Below are 16,492 nucleotides of genomic sequence, written 5' to 3' on the forward strand. Positions count from 1 at the left end.
CTTCATCAAGTTTAATGCCTGGTTAAGGTTTTCCCTGTTTAATCAGGAATTAAAATATTAAGCTATCCCATATACTTAGAGGGTTTTTTTAATCACTGACTTTATTTAAATAATGATCTTTTTCTTTTAAAAAAATATTAATTATTGTAAAATAATTGAGGTTTTATGAGCAAAACAGACACAGCATGCCTCTGAAGCAGAAAAGTCAGCAATTCTTTGTCAGACTTCCTACTCATTGAATGCTAAACAGTGTTTAAGATAGGTGACTAAATTGCTAAAAATTTTATCTTACATTATTCTCCTTACCTTATTTCATTTAGGTTGAGCAGTCAAAAGTTCTAATCAAAGAGGGTGGTGTTCAGTTACTACTTACAATAGTTGACACACCAGGATTTGGAGATGCTGTGGATAATAGTAATTGGTAAGACATTCTTTGTATGTTCTCCCTTGACAATTCTGCACTGCATTTTGTGCATGTGTGTGAGATAATACCTTGTGACATATTTTAAAACGCAGGCTTCAGTATTCAGTTAAAATATTAACACTCCTAAACTTTTCCTTTAGAAAACTTCTAACTACTGTAATTCCAAGTACCTTTATAACTTGATTGAAATGCTGCCAGCTTTTCCCCTTAAACTGAATGGTGTGTTTGGCTCTCCATGCACTTTATGCTCTTTATGCAGTGTGCTGAACCATCTTCCATGCTGTCACAAGATGTGTTCAGTGAAGCATATTTCTCTGGCTACTGTTCTTAAGTATTCTAGTTTATGCTTTTACGATGACCGTGATTGTGTTTGAAAGGTTTTTTCAGTGGACTCACACATTGTATCTTCTGAACTATGTAACTCAATTTTAAGTTGAGGAGCTGGTCTCTTGAATTGCAGTGTTGAAGAATCTTAATTTTAAAAAGTAAATGAAAAGTGAAACAAAAAAAAAATCAACCCAAGCTGTGGGGAAATGGTGAACATCTATTTCTCAGCAAAACCAGATTTCTTTATGTAAATAATGTAACTTACGGGTTTTTATTCATATAATCTCTACAGCTGGCAGCCAGTTATCGACTATATTGACAGTAAGTTTGAGGACTACCTGAATGCAGAATCTCGAGTGAACAGACGCCAGATGCCAGATAATAGAGTGCAGTGTTGTTTATACTTCATTGCTCCTTCAGGACATGGGTTTGTATTAATGTATTTTATGTTTTCATTCTGTCTCCTATTTCATATAAGTATCCAAATTTGGCAATCTAAGTTCCAGATAGGATTTTCTTAATGGCCTGCAGATCGTGCCTCATTTCAAAGAGGAGTTTACTTTGGCTTGTCGAACGTTAGCAAGCCAAACACCAGAAAATAAGATTGCACATTAATTGCATTACAAGAAAAACGGAATTCTAGCAATGAAAAATACAAAGACATTGACAAGTGCCAGGTCTGTGATATCTATGTCTTTAGATCACATTAGAAGGAGAAACTTGTTCACATGTCAAGCAACAAGATTTTTCGTTTCCACTCTTCCTCACTCCCTTTAATGCTAAATTATAGATGGGAAGTTTCATGCATCCTTGTAAGCATGCTTTAGTTCACTTGGTGTGTAGTATTTTGTCCAGTGGCAATTCCAGTGTAGACATTGCAGATTTTTTTTCAGTTATTATGTTATCTTCCACCTCTGCTTGGTGTTTAACTTGATCAGACTTCTATCTAGTGGTAGACAGGGAGAACTGCATTTCCAGGGTTTGTTAGGTACAGATTGACTATCTGAAACTGGTTGCTTAGCATTTTATCATGGTATCATGATGAAATTTGTCAGAGACTCCTGAGTTATACCTTCAAAACCAGAAGTAGACGAAGATAAGTGTAAGTCTATTCTATTGTGTAGGTCAGAAGTAGTAAAACTTGTTGGAGGGAGTGATGAAGGAATTTAAAGAGTATTCCTCAGGCAGTAAAAAATGCCAGCTGTTACACTTAGCTTCTGTAGCTAGCATTGGAATGGGTCTAATAATTTTGAACTGTACAGATACTTCCAAATATGGAAAGAAATGTCAGAGGGTGGAGTTTCTTATGTAGACTTGCCTTTATTAAGTATTTTTTGTTGTTTCACAGGCATGTTTGTAATGCTAGTTTTGCTGAACATTCATGTCAGTTTTAAATGCAAATACTGAATTCTTGACATGTTGTTTTACTAGTATGCAAAACCCAAAATGTAATTTAAATAAAGGGAGGATGATTCCTTGTGTTAGCCAATTGATTCTGAGCTAATTTTCAGATTCTTCAAAAAACATGTCTCCTCTCCACACACCCCCTTATGTGTTAGAACTTCCTAAATCAGTGGGAGGTACAAATTGTTCCTAAGGAAAGAGAAAGGTAGTGTTTCTGATAGACTAACATTTGGTCACTAAATTTGTGAGGCTAAAAGCTGTAGAAGTATATTCCTTGTTACAGGTATTTCATGTTATTTTTAGGGGAGAAAAAGGTGTAAAATTATGCTAGGTTTGCATACTGTTTTTCAATTACTGGAATAAATGCTTAGAATTGTCATCTAGGTAAGGAAGTTAATGAAGAAAATTGGTGCTGCTTTTAGCAATTCATTTCCTCTTTTAAGATGCTGCCCTCTCTGAAAGGACAGAGCTCACTTCCTACCTGGACAGAGCTCACTTCCTACCTGGTTTTTGTGGTGATGCAGTCTTTGCTCCTGTTTCCTGTGCAGACAGCAGCACATCTAACCCACCAAGTAGTGTCCTCTTCACTCTTAATGCATGATTATATTTACGTTGAATTAAAAGCATTTATAGGTGAAGTTACTTCTACTTGTCCTTTTACATTTGTAAAAGCCTGCTTCAGAAATATAGAAATTAAAAATCAACAGTTTAAGTCATTCCATTTAATGCATCCCACTGTTTTTAGCTAGTATTTCCATAAACACCTGAGCTGATTGAATTGGTTTCTGTGGGAGCAGGGGGAGAGGGTGCAGGGGCCAGGAGGAGCCTTCCGGGTAAGTGAATGGGGCCTTGATGGAATTCACCATCTTTCTGCAGTTCTGGGATCTTTACATAAAGCTTTCCTGCTTCAGTGTAAACTCCCAGGTCCTTACGTGTTCACTGTTGTTTTGATCAACTCTGCTTTGGCAGCTGCCCAAACCCAGTGTTGGTGCCCTAGAGAGCTTTATGAAGCAAGTAGAGGGAAAGCATATTAAGGTGAATGGATAACCAAAAAAGTGTTTACAATATAGATGTGCTTTAATGTTAGATGTTTAATGGAAACATGTTGAGAACTGGTGAAATTCAGTGATAGGTAGAAGATGTTAAAATTAAGTTACTAAATGTTAAAATACCTTCTTCATTCTTTTATGTATGGTTTTCAGAAATTTCGTTACCAGATGAATCTGGTTTTAATGTTCCTAATACTAATTTCTTTTATATGAAGAATAATCTTATTAAATCTTTTAAGTGAATCCTTTAAGCCTGACTAAGCTTGCTATAATTCTGAAGTATTAATGTATCGAAACCTCTCTAGTTTTACCTCAGGAAACAGGAAATACCGACCACTTTGATCCATATAGATGGTGAATATGCTACCACCAAGCCATCCAATACCTGTACGGTGGTTTGGTTTTTGTCACTGTCATCCACTTTCATAACTGGTTTTTGTTTTATATAGCAATTTAGAGATGAGGTATTTCTAATTCATTTGTACATAGGTCACAGAGGTTACTGTCTTCAGCAATCTTAAGGTCTTAAAAAAAAAGCTTCCTAGCCCACTCTCAAGAAGAAGCATACTAAGACATGGCTTTCAGAACCTGCAGCTGTGTGAACAGAGCATAATTCAGAACTGTGAACTCTTATCAGTCAGGCTTTAAGTTGGATTATCTTCCAGCTAATAACACAAACTTTACTACCTTCATAAGAGAGTTCTTATCACTCGCTTAATGAGTATAATTTCAGCTAGCAGAAGTCTCATGACTGCTAGTAATATTAGTATTATACATTCTAGGGGATTTCCTGTAATAATTGCAGGTAGCCTTTTCATTTTCAGTCATCTGTCACTCATAAATCAGTGTCTTAAGAGTAGTTGTCAAGACAAATCTCATCATTTGTACAATCTTGTTTAATTAATATAAATTGCAAAGCTCTAATGCTGTATTTCAGACTTAAGCCTTTGGATATAGAGTTTATGAAGCGCCTGCATGAAAAAGTGAATATCATTCCACTTATTGCCAAAGCAGACACACTTACACCTGAGGAATGCCAACAATTTAAAAAACAGGTGAGTTGAAAAATTAATATTGACAACATAGGATAATTTAGTAAGTTGATCTCTATGGAAATGGTGAGATTTAACTTGCATGCAAAGTTTAAACCCTGAAGCAATAACTTGAGACAGCAAAGCTAAGTAATTTATATCTCTAGATTTAATTATAATTCTTGGTGAAATAATCTTGTTTCTGTCCTCAGGGGAAGAGGTTTCAAGTATAGTGTGTTTTTTGGCAAGTGAAATAATTCACTGCTGAGATAAAAATCAGTAAGGGAGGAAAAAAGCTTTCAAGATTTAGGTGCCTAACAGAAGTGTGTTAAAAAAAAAGAAGGTATTCAGCAGTATCACAGTACTACTGATTGCACTGTGGTGTTCACTTCCACATTGATGCAGTGCATTTATTAAAGATAGGTCAGGTACTAGATGAGAATCAGTAAACCTGTTCACTCTTGGGTGTGGTGATGCATTTTAAAGATGGTGAGATAATTCTAACATTGATACAACTGATACAATGTCTTTGTACTTGTAGAATATATTTGCTGTGAGTGTCTACAAGTGGTTTATGTTTTATTTTCAGATACATAATCAGAGTAGAATAGTTAAGCTTTGTAGTATTGTATGAAGAGGACAAGGAGGACCCAGAACAAGACAAGACATAGTTTGTTTTACTGAACTCTGTCAAGTCCTAGTTTAGAAGAACACAGAGTTCTGAAAAGAAGGTGGCATTTAGAGATATTGTGTGTAAAACTCTTGATTTAATTATGTTAGATTAAAAATTAGATTACAAAATGGAAGTAAAAAATGGTAGAACACTGAATATTTATAAACATATAAGCAGCTTTATCAATGAGTGGACGTTAAATAGGGGAGACTTTCCAAAACCAAACTTTGAAAATAAGTCCTTGCATGATTTGAAAACTTAAGTTCTCTTAAGACTGTAAGCCCATGAGCCAGAAATATTCCCCAGGGCTCTGCAGTGCAGCTGTCAGCTAAATGGTCTAATATTTTTCCATTCTAAAATTCTGCAAAACTAATCAGCTTGTTTTTAAAAATACCCTTCAGACAAATAGAGCATCAAAACAGTACAATCACTTTTTTGATGATGCTCTCAGTTATTCTTAAATTTCCGTTAGTGCTTGCAAATAGTTTTCAACACTACTAACTTCTAGTTAGTCCATCAGTCACAAGCTCTATTAAAATAGGCAGGTGATCCTGCTTCAAGCACCTGATGGTCAGGTGTGCTAGAAACAGAAAAGGAGTGACAGCAGTAGCCATTGTGGGACCTCAGAGGGATAAAGTGTGCCTGCGATTATCCATTCAAATGTTTGGGTTTTTTAAGGGACTCAGTTGTGAGACTAGTCTGACAATTTGTGTTGTATTAGGTTTTGCACCTAATTCTATGCAGGTAGAATTCCCATTAGGGTAAACCTCTTATTTGTCCCGTTGTAGAAAACCGGTATTAATTTTTGCTGTCTTGTACTGGTGGATAATATTCTGGTAGCTGGGAGGCTCTAGCTCTGATTATGTCTTCTCCTGGCTAAGAAGAGATGGTCATACTGTGAACCCCTTGGGTGTTAAACATGTCTAAGTTCTATGTTGTAATTTAAGTCACCTAAATCTAAAGGATTTTACAATGCTGACAGAAGGAGGAGAAGCAGACTGCAGCAAAAAAATCAAGCCGTTATGGAATATGAAATCCTCAAACAAATAATAATTTTGTTTCTAGATAATGAAAGAAATCCAAGAACACAAAATTAAAATATATGAATTTCCAGAAACAGATGATGAAGAAGAAAATAAGATTGTTAAAAAGATAAAGGTAAACTAATTTTCTTTTGAAAAAGTGCTTATGGAGGGGCAAGGGGGGGGTTGAGTTTGAAAAGCATTCTGTTGTTAATGAAGGACCCCACCAAGATGTTTAGAAGATAGAAATCAGATGTAAAGCTGTCCTAAGGGGGTCATTGTTCCTTATCAGAAGCAATGAATGACATTATCAAGTCATCTGGCTAAGTCCTTCAATGGCTAAAATTCAGAATGAGAGCACTAGACGACATGTTCATTAGGGACTCTTAAAGATCACTTTTTAAAATTCATTCTAATTTGACTTCTATCCACCTACCACATTTTTTTTTTTTCGGTTCTGAGCTTTGAAGGAGGCAAGGGTTGTCGTTCAGACGGAGGTGTGCAGTGGCATGAAGTGTGTGCATTACAGCTAATAGCACTCTGGCTGATTGATACACTGAAACCTTCATGGAGACGAATGACTAAAGAAAATCAAAAGGACTGTCAGGATGTTGAAAGGCTTTTCTTGGTTTACTCATGTTTTCAGTTTGTTCTTTCATGTTGGAGTCCATGTTGTATATGTTTCTTGAGCCTTGCTTCTGTTTGTTCAGTAGATGTAACAGCTTGTAAGATCTTTTTAATTTTTTTTGTTACTGGGGAAATCTCCTAGGTTAGATAAACACAAATAGCACAAAAATGGAAGATGTTCTGGGACTAAGCCTAGAGAAGAGCAGAATAAAAGCAAAGGCAGAAGTGCAGAGTACTTAGCTTTGTACCATGTCCTGTTCTGCCCCTTGAAGCTGCTCTTGGCTCCTTTGTTGCTTGTTAGACTGGAGGCATTCTGGGTTTAGCTGAGAACAAGAACTTGATGTAGTTATTTGCCAAGCCTTTGAAAACTGGGTACAAGATCTAGTCAAAGTAGCAGCCCTAGTAGCCAGTGGGAATATGAATTGGTAAATAATGGTGCAGTTGAGTAAATAGGAAATGGTTTGCCTCTTGCTTAGCTTACTAACAGTAATGTCTGTTTCTTAACTAGATTTACAGAATCCAGCAGCATAAGGAATTCAGAAGGGGAGTGTGTGTATATATAAGTCATTCAACTGGGCAGAGGTCAATAAACATCACTATTCTTGCACTTCTGGGGTAGCTGCATTGCAGTGTTACAGTACTGACCTGGCTTATGTCAAGTTGATACATGGGCATGCTTTCAGTATCTTTTGGCAGCAGATTTTGATTTTTAAAGTCATACTTTGTCTTGTAGGACCGTTTACCTCTTGCTGTGGTAGGAAGTAATACGATCATTGAAGTCAATGGCAAGAGAGTTAGAGGAAGGCAGTACCCATGGGGTGTTGCAGAAGGTAAGGCTTTCTTGTGATTTTTTTAATCCATTTAAAACTTACTAGACATGAGCCTGTATTTTAAATGTTTGAAATGCTTAATTTGAATGGTCTTTGATCTGGAAATGAATTTAATATATCATTTTGTTATTCTGACGCTATTGAACAGGGTAAAGGTTTTGCAATGCGTAACTTTGCAAGCAGATTTCTGTTGAAGCCTCAGTGAGGAATTGTAAAACCTGTAGTAATTTACTGCAGGTAATGATGTGGCTTAAATTACAGTTGTTTTCTAGCTTTCTTACCTTAATTATCTTCATCTAAAACCTGTGTATTAAATAATTCTTTCTACAGTATTCATGTTATAAATATTAATTTGATCAGTTCTATTGTCATAAAGTCAATTTTCCCTAAAACATCTGAGCCTTAAGTGCTGGGGTGTAGCAACAGAAAGGTACCTGGTAATGAATAGAATACTTTTATCTTTCTTTTTCTTTTTTTTTCTTTTTTTTTAAATTTGTTTAAAACTTACTTTCTACTGCTATAGAGACTTGAAGATTACTGCATGTTCTGGCAACCATTTCTTGTGCTTTAATGCCATTCATATATTTCAAATGCCACATGGCATGACTTGCACCATGCTCTGTAGTAAAACAATCACTATTAGACTGTTTTTCCATGATCATTGAGTTTTTTCCTTTGGCGTGCATGTATTGAATAAAGAGAATATTTTTTTTCCTTGCTATTTCTGCCTTCCAAGGGCAATGGACTATAAATTGGATGCAGTGTAAAACAGAAAAAAAACCCAGCCAAAAAGCAGTGTATGGACCAGTACTTTAAAAAGGAATGCTGTAACACTTTGAAGTACATGTCTGGCAGGAAATGAGGTTTGGCAGAAAGTAAAAACCAGCTGCATCACAGAGGATCAAGCTTTATTTCAGGCTCTTGTGTTGGCATTTGGAGATGTGCAAAATAGTGCTGCTTTTCTTTATTTCAAAACAAATTTCTGAAAGGTTTCATGTTCACGACTGTATGACTTTTGGAAGGGAAGAGCTAGCCTAACTAAAAGGAACCTCTTGGAGTGGCTTGCAGTCTGTCAGCTAAGGACCGAGCTGATGCTTTTTTGAGAGTATGACTTCATGTACCATCTGAGCGGAATTTACCACTCTGTGTAAAACCATGGAATAAAATAATGCAGGAGTGCTGATACAAGAATGCCATTTTGTGTGTTCAGTGTTCTGCATTTTTCTGTACGACTTACTGAATTTACTTGGGCTCTTTTAATTCCTTCATCCTGTTTTTTTCTCTCCTTCCCATGAAAATGTCTGTCTTAACTTCAGAGGCACATTGGAACCTGCCCTGTGCCTTTATTTTGCGTGCGCTAAGAGCTTTGTGTGTTGCCTTCTCTATCTGCACAGCAGGGAGTTCTGGAATGTGCATTTTTATCCAGTGTCATTTCATGATCTCTCAGGGAAATGCCACTCACAGCATCAGCCTCTTCTACATTAGTGGGATGATAGGCTCAGTGGAATAGGTGGCATCTAATGACAGCTGCCAGTTCTCTCTTGATCTGTAGGTAGGTGCATCAAATTCACAATACACAGAAGTACACAGCCTTCCTTTGCTTCATTAATTAAGAGCTAAAGCCATATTAAAATAAAGACTTCTGCAACTTATTGCGCAGGGAGAAACAGGTTGAGTCTGTCTTTTAAAGGTTTTTGGGTATAGCTGGATCTAGACTGAGGTCTTCACTTAGTGTCTGATCCTTACACAGCTGTACTAGTAGGCATCCAAGTGACCAAACAGTTAGTTAAACTGGCAAAACTGTGTTTCTGTTGTGGTAACTTATTCTGCTGCACTGACTCAGAGTATGGTTTGCCAGGATGGCTTAGGGGAGCATAAGAATTCTGCTAGTTAGACACATTAATATAGTTACATTGTTAATGCTTTCCTTCTGCTAACACACGTTTGAGAAAGGAAAGGCTGTAGAAGTAATTTGTTGGTGGAATGAATGTAGATGGATGACATCTTACCTCTGTGTAAGGCACAGATTTTGGTTGACATCTCAACAAAAGCTTATGTCTTCTTGCAGTTGAAAATGGTGAACACTGTGACTTCACAATTCTGAGGAACATGTTGATAAGGTAAGTAACTGACAGGTAACATTAAGTTCTCTGGTGTGCCTGAGAGATTGGGATATTGTGTATTGGAGAAAAAAGAATTTGAGATAGTGAGTTCATATGAATTCCCATTTTTTTAGTTGCAAACAGTTATCTTACATTTTATGGTATCTTGTTTAACCACGTATTTAGCAAGCAGTGGTGTTGATAGTGAATTTTTTGTGATTACTTGTTCTGGAATATTGTGACAGTCCATAGGAACCTGAGTTACGTGTTAGTGCTGATTTGTACTTAGTTGTAGGCATTTTCTAAAACATTTAGCACTGAAAATTTACCTAAAGCAAGAGTACCTATGCTTTGTTTGTTAGGTCCTGAGTCCTGTGCTCCCAGCAGTCCACTAGACATCTGCTGTTACAACTGTTGGTTTGATTACTGAGCTTTGCTTTTCTCCAGGCTGACAGTGGAAAATTGTGAAAAGAAACTAATGCTTTTAGCTTAGTCTTGAGCTTAACATTTTTAGCTTTTGTAGAATTAAAAGATAGAAACTAGGAAGTTTTGGCTTGTTGTTTCTTGCCTGACATGCTTTTTCTCACCTACTGCAGTAGTAATACACAGTTTTCTTATCTGCCTATCAAATACCTTCAAGTTTATCCACAGAACTCAAACTTTCCAAAGAGTGGCCCTGTAACTTAGTGTTTGGAATATTGCAAGCTTTAGATAGTTCAGTGCAAAATAATGTGGAATTTCTGTGCCTTTGCTGTCTTGACAGCTGTGATTCAAATAGTAGAGTAACAACATCATGGGGAATGGGATGTTAATGGAGGGATATCATTCAATTCAAGTCAATCTGCAAAATGAACATGGACTGATTTTTCGGATAGTGTTTTGTATTTGTGCACTAAGCTGATAAATTACACTTATTGACAGAACTCATATGCAGGACTTGAAGGATGTCACAAACAATGTACATTATGAGAACTATAGAAGCAGAAAACTGGCAGCTGTTACATACAACGGTGTTGACAACAACAAAAATAAAGGGCAGCTAACAAAGTAAGTTCCTGTTAAGTCTGTATTGCACTTTAATCTTTTTACTCTCCTCTTCTTGTTTGATTTGTTTTGTGAATGTGTGGTGGTATTTTCAGTTTTGGGTTTTTTGGGGAGAGGTGTTGGTGGGTTTGTATATCTATAGCCTTCAGTCAGTTGTCTCTTTGCTGTGTCTGAAACTATATGCCTCTTGTTTACTTGTAATTTGGGTTTTTTTCCTCCTTCACTGAGGTTTACACTAGTTTCACTGAACATGTTAAATAATAGATTCAGTTTTGAAGAGAACCCTTACATTTTCTTGGAGTTTTATTTCTCTGGTACTGCTAAGTTTTTGTGCATTAGTGTTTCTATTTTGGTTTACATGTTACTTTTGGAATTATTGGTTCTTCTGCGTGAATGATCAATACTTGGTGTCAAGGATGTTTTTGAGAAGAATGGGTTCATACTTGTTTAGAAACTCTGAAAATGCAGACCTGCTACTGTCATCTTTGAAATGCTGCTCTGGCTACTCATGTGGCTGCTTATCATGGCAGGGAAATTATTGCAACATCATTATCTTTTGTGAGAAGTGAGTTGCAACGCAGTGTTTGGGCACTTTTTTAGCTGCTGTTTTCAAACCCTGATATGTCATTTTTATTAACCTCTCACAAGAAGTTACTTGCCAACCTGATGAAGTTATCGAAAGATTTAAAAGTCGGCTGTACTGTGTTCTGAATTGAATAGTGCTATTTGAGAACAGCTACACTTTTAAATGTCCTGCTCTGCATATAGTAACTGTAGCAATAGCAATTAGTGATTAAATAATTAATAATTAATGATGCTCTTATTTGTGTTACTATATTTAAGTACAAATTTCTCTATGGAAATATAGGGTACTATTCTTTTCAGCTTGGTATGCAAAGTTACAACTCTTCTTCCTGAAAAAGATCCCTGAAATTAGTTGGAAATACCTGCTACTTTCATCCATATGACAGCTACAAAGCCATTTTTCACTAAAGAAATGTCTATTCTACGCTCTGTTAATGCTTTGAAAGTGGCTGTGAGGGAATGATCTAAGTGGACATGACTTAGTTTCATCTAGTGTGAGCTTACATGAGACTTTGCTGCTCAGCACTGGCAAAAAATGTAATAGTTTATGTCAGTTATAGCAACTCTTCAGAAGTGTACTTGAATTTAAGTAGAGTTTCTAATGAGGTCAAGTCTTAAAAATACTGGTTTTCAAATATGTGTGTCCATAACACTGTGGTTACTTCTTCTCACTATTATGTTTCTTGCCATCATGTTATCCCTGACTCATATCTCAAGGCTTCTGAGTGCACATAGCAAGTATGTCAGGTGAAAATGTAGTAATAGAAGTGCAGAAGAGAAGATTCTGCATTTCCTCCAGGACTTCTAACTTGCTATTACTATGCTTTTTACTGTACTATTATTTGCTATGACTTTTTTCCCCATTGTTATTTGGGATTATCAAAGGAAGTTGTTTACATTTTTCTGTGTTTGTTGTTAAATACTGGGGTTTCTTATATACCTTTCAAAATCTTTGTTTTCCTTAGACTTTGAAAAATCTGAATTTGTGATAACACTTTCGCTGTTTTTTGTTTTGTGCCTGCTTCGATTTATGTTAGTCTGCACCTACAAACTCAGTCTGTTACCTCATCCAAGTAAGGACTGGTTATTCTGCATTCTTAGAAATAACAGGGACTTTTTTTAAAAATAATTTTTTTATTCCCATGTTGCAGACACACTAAGATGTTATTTTATACAAAAATGCATCTATAAGTAGGTTTTAAAACTCTTTGTGACCTTCATTCACCCTTCCACCCCACTCACTTTCTGATAGCATTGCTGATCCTTTTTATTGGAGCCAGAACCTACACTAAGAGGATCTGGAATTATTTTGCTTTCTGAAGCATGCTTATTTTGCATCTCCTGTCACTTCAGATCACTGTGCTGTCCCACCTGAATATTTCCAGGTGAATGTGCCTTCTGGAACTATTTTCTTCATTAGAAATCTGTTACTTGGAACACTGCAGTACTGCAGCTCCGAGATGAATAAATACAACTGATGCTCTTTGCTGTCAGGGGTTTTTTGTTTTGTTCAAGAGAATGAGTAAATTATTGCAGTTTGATTCAGCTGGCAAAGTCTATGGCAAACTTACAAAGAGTATTTTGAACATTTTGTAAGAGTTTGTTCCCCAGAACACAGGGTGACTTAATAAATAAATACAAGAAATTCTTGAATGCATGTGCTGGTTATGAAGCAGCTGATGCTATTTTTCTGTTTTTACCTTAACTGTATGTTGAGTTGCAGCATTTTTTTTTTAAGCTTTAACATGCTTTTTAGGCTTCAGTGTGTTTTTGCAGCTTTTGGTTTTTTAATCTAGTATAGTTGAAGCAGCATAAAAGGAATTTTCCTAAATAACCCTGTGCCTCCTGGAAATTGAGGGGGATGAACAGATATTAACAGTTTATCTGTGCCTCCCCTTAGGAATTTTATGCTTGCCTGCTTGCCTTTTGGAAGAAGTATCTGTGTCTCAAAATGGGGCAATGTCGATTCTTTCATGGGAGACAGATCCTGTGTCTCTGTGTGAGGATGGAGACGTGCTCTGATGCTGCCTGCTGGTATTACAAGCATATGGTTAAACACAGATACACCCCCTGGCTCTGGAAACTCTAAGCTGCTGGTTTTTTGGAGACTGGGAGGGCAGACATACCAGGAGATATACATACATGCAGTGGTGCTTGTACTTTTCCAAAAGTATCTCCTCCTGGCAGCTGTTGGAGGCTGGATTGACCTTTTGTACCTTTAAAACAGCTGTATTTTTATGATCTTAGCAGATCTCAGTTTTTCATGCAGCTGTTAACATATTTCTTTAGGCAAAAATGCAAATGTGAAAACAAATAGAAGTATGTGTTAGAAGTTTTAATAATACTGTGCAGATGAATTGAAATAGGTTTTTTCTATCCAGTTAATAATTTTATCTCTGATTTGCCTCCTTTGATTTGGTGAAACTTGACTGTTCTGTAGGTAACTTGTTAACCTAAGAGCTATCCAAAGCATGTATTTTCCATGTTTTATGGACCTTTTTTGTATTTTAAGTTTAGTCTGATTTTTCAAAATTTCAGTATCATCCTAACCATTAAAAAATAAGATGTCAAGGGTAGTCTTCACATATGTAGATAACTTGTCTCTGTAAATTATTTGGTAATTGTAATTTTGCATCTGTACTATGTGATATGTGAGAAAATTGGCATTTGCTCTGAAATTTAGAAGTTGTAATTTGGGAAATATTTTTGGTTTGCTGTATGAAGCTGCTATCTTCAGTGAAAAACGTATTTTTTTTATTGAAATGACATCTTTTATATGTCATATTATACATTGTAAAGATGGGCCTTATCCATCATCGATCCAGGGTAACAAAATATGCAGTGCTCAGGTCCTTCTGACTGCTGAACCCGGACCACTTCCAGCTCCTTTTGCCTGTATTCTTGGCGAATTCTGTGAGACGGCTCTAATGTCATGAAGCCCATCTGACAGAATGGTGAGATCAGAGCTTGTTTTCAGCCCGTTTTGCGCTGAGCCGAGGCACCCTGGGTGAAGCATCCCGGTGCCCGGAGGAGGTGGCACTGCAGCCGAGCCGCCGCTGAGACCTCTGCTGGCCGTGGGAGCCAAGTGCTCTTCCTGCAGCGCCAGAACATTCCCGGGCGTTCAATACACTGTCCTCTGCTAGCTGACAAATTCTAAACGAGGAGATAAGCCTCCAGATGGCATTGGTTTCCGAAAACTTGTTTAGAGCAAGTGGTGGTTCATGTCACTAAAATATTTAAAATCTCTTTAAAAGCATAGATGTTGTAGGAAAACTATTCCTGAAAGCATCTGCACATCAAACCTGTGTTAGCATTGACATGGTGTAGTGATTAACTAACTGAATTTGAAATAAATATAACAAGCTTTAACTAACAGTTTTTCCTTTTAGTATGAAAAATTTGCTTTTGGGGGAAGCACATAATTAGCTTTAGGAATCTATTAATATTGAATTTACTTTTTTAATTATTGCTTTTTGGTTTTGTGGTTTTATTTAAGCATGCTAAGCTAAGCCTCTGTATTTTTTGTTTTTTAGATTTGACACAGTTGAAGGCATGTAAGTGGTCATTTAAATTTTTCCAAAAAACTTAAGACAAAAATTCTATAAACACAAAAAGGATTTCACTGTTTGATGTTTCAAATTTAAAACAGTTTCCTGGTATCCCGCTCTTGGCATTGTTTTCTCCCCTAGCAGTTGGTTTGTTTATTTTTTTTTCCCTAAAGCTGTGCTGCCATAAATTTTAGGAATTTATAAATGCTTACAGTGACAAATACCTCTGTAAAAACCCATCCTCTTTAGAAGCCTTTTGGCTAAGATTCAAGTCAAATTTGGTCAAATTTCAAAAATCAATGTGCATAAATTATGGAATTCCCCCAGTTTCTATCCATAGCTCAGTCATCTTTATATAGATACTTATAAAGAATTAGTGGAATTTTCATTCTTACCTGTAAATGTGCAATTCTTCATTGAATTGGGGATTTAGTAACTTCAGTAATTTCTGACTATGATTTTATCTTATGACCTGCTTGCAGAGGTTCCACTTTGCACATATCTAGAATAATTTTTAATTTTTGCAGAATAACTTAGAGGACTGTTACTAGAGCACATGTCCTCTGAAATCAGTTAAATGTTTTACATCTTTATTTAGTGGTTTGTGGGATTTTTTCCCCCTTCAGTGCTTTTTTTTTTTTTGGTTTTTTTGGTTTTGTTTTTTGTTTAAGTCTCTTGTATAATTTTGTCCTCACAGGGTGACGTGCTTTTACCCGTGTCACATACTTAAGACCTAACAAAGCCAGTTGTGTCCTATGTTGTAAAGCTCTCAGCTGTAAATGCTCTCTTGTCAATCAAATTTTCTGTCCAGACTTTTACCACTTTCTCAAACATCTCAAACACAGCTTGCATGACATCCCCATTGGATTACTAAGTTGTCAATCAAAGGACTGTTCTGCTCCCTTTTCAAGTTAAAACTGCAGCAATGATTTGTCAGTATTTACTCTACTTTGTAGATTAATTTTTGAAGAGCAGTTGCATTTGAGAACTTTACATTTCTAAAAGAAAATAGTCTTGTTTTGACAGCTGCTTAGCTTCCACAAGTACTGCTACTCACCTCTCACCTCTTCCTTCACTTTCTTAGTATTTTTGTGCATTATCATACCTCATCTGTGCTTAACCATTAATTTTTTCCTTGAAAAAGGTTGCTAGCAGTTGGCCTTTTGAAGGGCTGAAATAAAAATTAAACTGAAGATCAGTTTCAGTTCTGTATATTATACAGCATTTTACTCACAAATCCAAATGTTGCAACTATTAACTCAGATTCATATTAATTTTTTTTTAATGGAGATGCCATTTTCTTCCTCCTTGCCCCCCCCCCCTCCAGTTACTAGCTTTAAAAATACTGATATTTAAGAAAAAAATTCATACAGCCCTGAGTTCATATGACATTGCTTGCTTTCACTGCATGGCTAGATGGTGAAAATGGGTGAGCAGGAAGGACAAAATGAGCCAGTAATGGTCAAAGTAGACCTTAACTATGTTTGATATGTAACCTCCGTTCCCTTCAGAATGCGTGGCAAATTCTGAATTAAAAGCAATACTGCTAATTACGCTTCAGTTATCACTGAAAGTTAGCCAATATTTTTCTCCTTTCAGAATGCTTTTTCTGCATGATTTGAATCAGAACATGGTTTCTTTGGGGTTTTTGTCTTTTGCTTGTTTGGTTTTTTTGAAAATGAAAATAAAAATCTCATTTTTAGTAGGACTCAGGCTTGCCACCTCTATTTTACAATTTGCTGGTCTGAGTGACTTTTGCATACATTACATTAGATATCCTCTGCTTGTTGATTGTAACAATTCCAAATATAATCAGGTCTTAATTT

At 36.3% G+C, this 16,492-nt stretch overlaps 1 protein-coding gene across 2 annotated transcripts in view; it reads left to right on the plus strand.

Moving 5' to 3' along the window:
• The window catches only part of SEPTIN7 (septin 7), a 61,027-nt gene that overhangs the window by 39,219 nt on the left and 5,316 nt on the right, over window positions 1-16,492 (plus strand). Inside the window, exons 3-10 of one of the 2 annotated variants that reach the window (XM_069007611.1) lie at window positions 321-421; window positions 1,044-1,178; window positions 4,142-4,259; window positions 5,974-6,066; window positions 7,291-7,387; window positions 9,456-9,507; window positions 10,411-10,536; window positions 14,652-14,672. In XM_069007611.1, the coding sequence (XP_068863712.1) occupies window positions 321-421; window positions 1,044-1,178; window positions 4,142-4,259; window positions 5,974-6,066; window positions 7,291-7,387; window positions 9,456-9,507; window positions 10,411-10,536; window positions 14,652-14,672 (743 nt within the window). The remainder of the gene's footprint in view (window positions 1-320; window positions 422-1,043; window positions 1,179-4,141; window positions 4,260-5,973; window positions 6,067-7,290; window positions 7,388-9,455; window positions 9,508-10,410; window positions 10,537-14,651; window positions 14,673-16,492) is intronic. The other variant, XM_069007612.1, reaches the window with a different exon arrangement.

Source organism: Aphelocoma coerulescens, chromosome 2 (genome assembly GCF_041296385.1).
Source record: "Aphelocoma coerulescens isolate FSJ_1873_10779 chromosome 2, UR_Acoe_1.0, whole genome shotgun sequence".
Taxonomy (NCBI): Eukaryota; Metazoa; Chordata; class Aves; order Passeriformes; family Corvidae; genus Aphelocoma; species Aphelocoma coerulescens.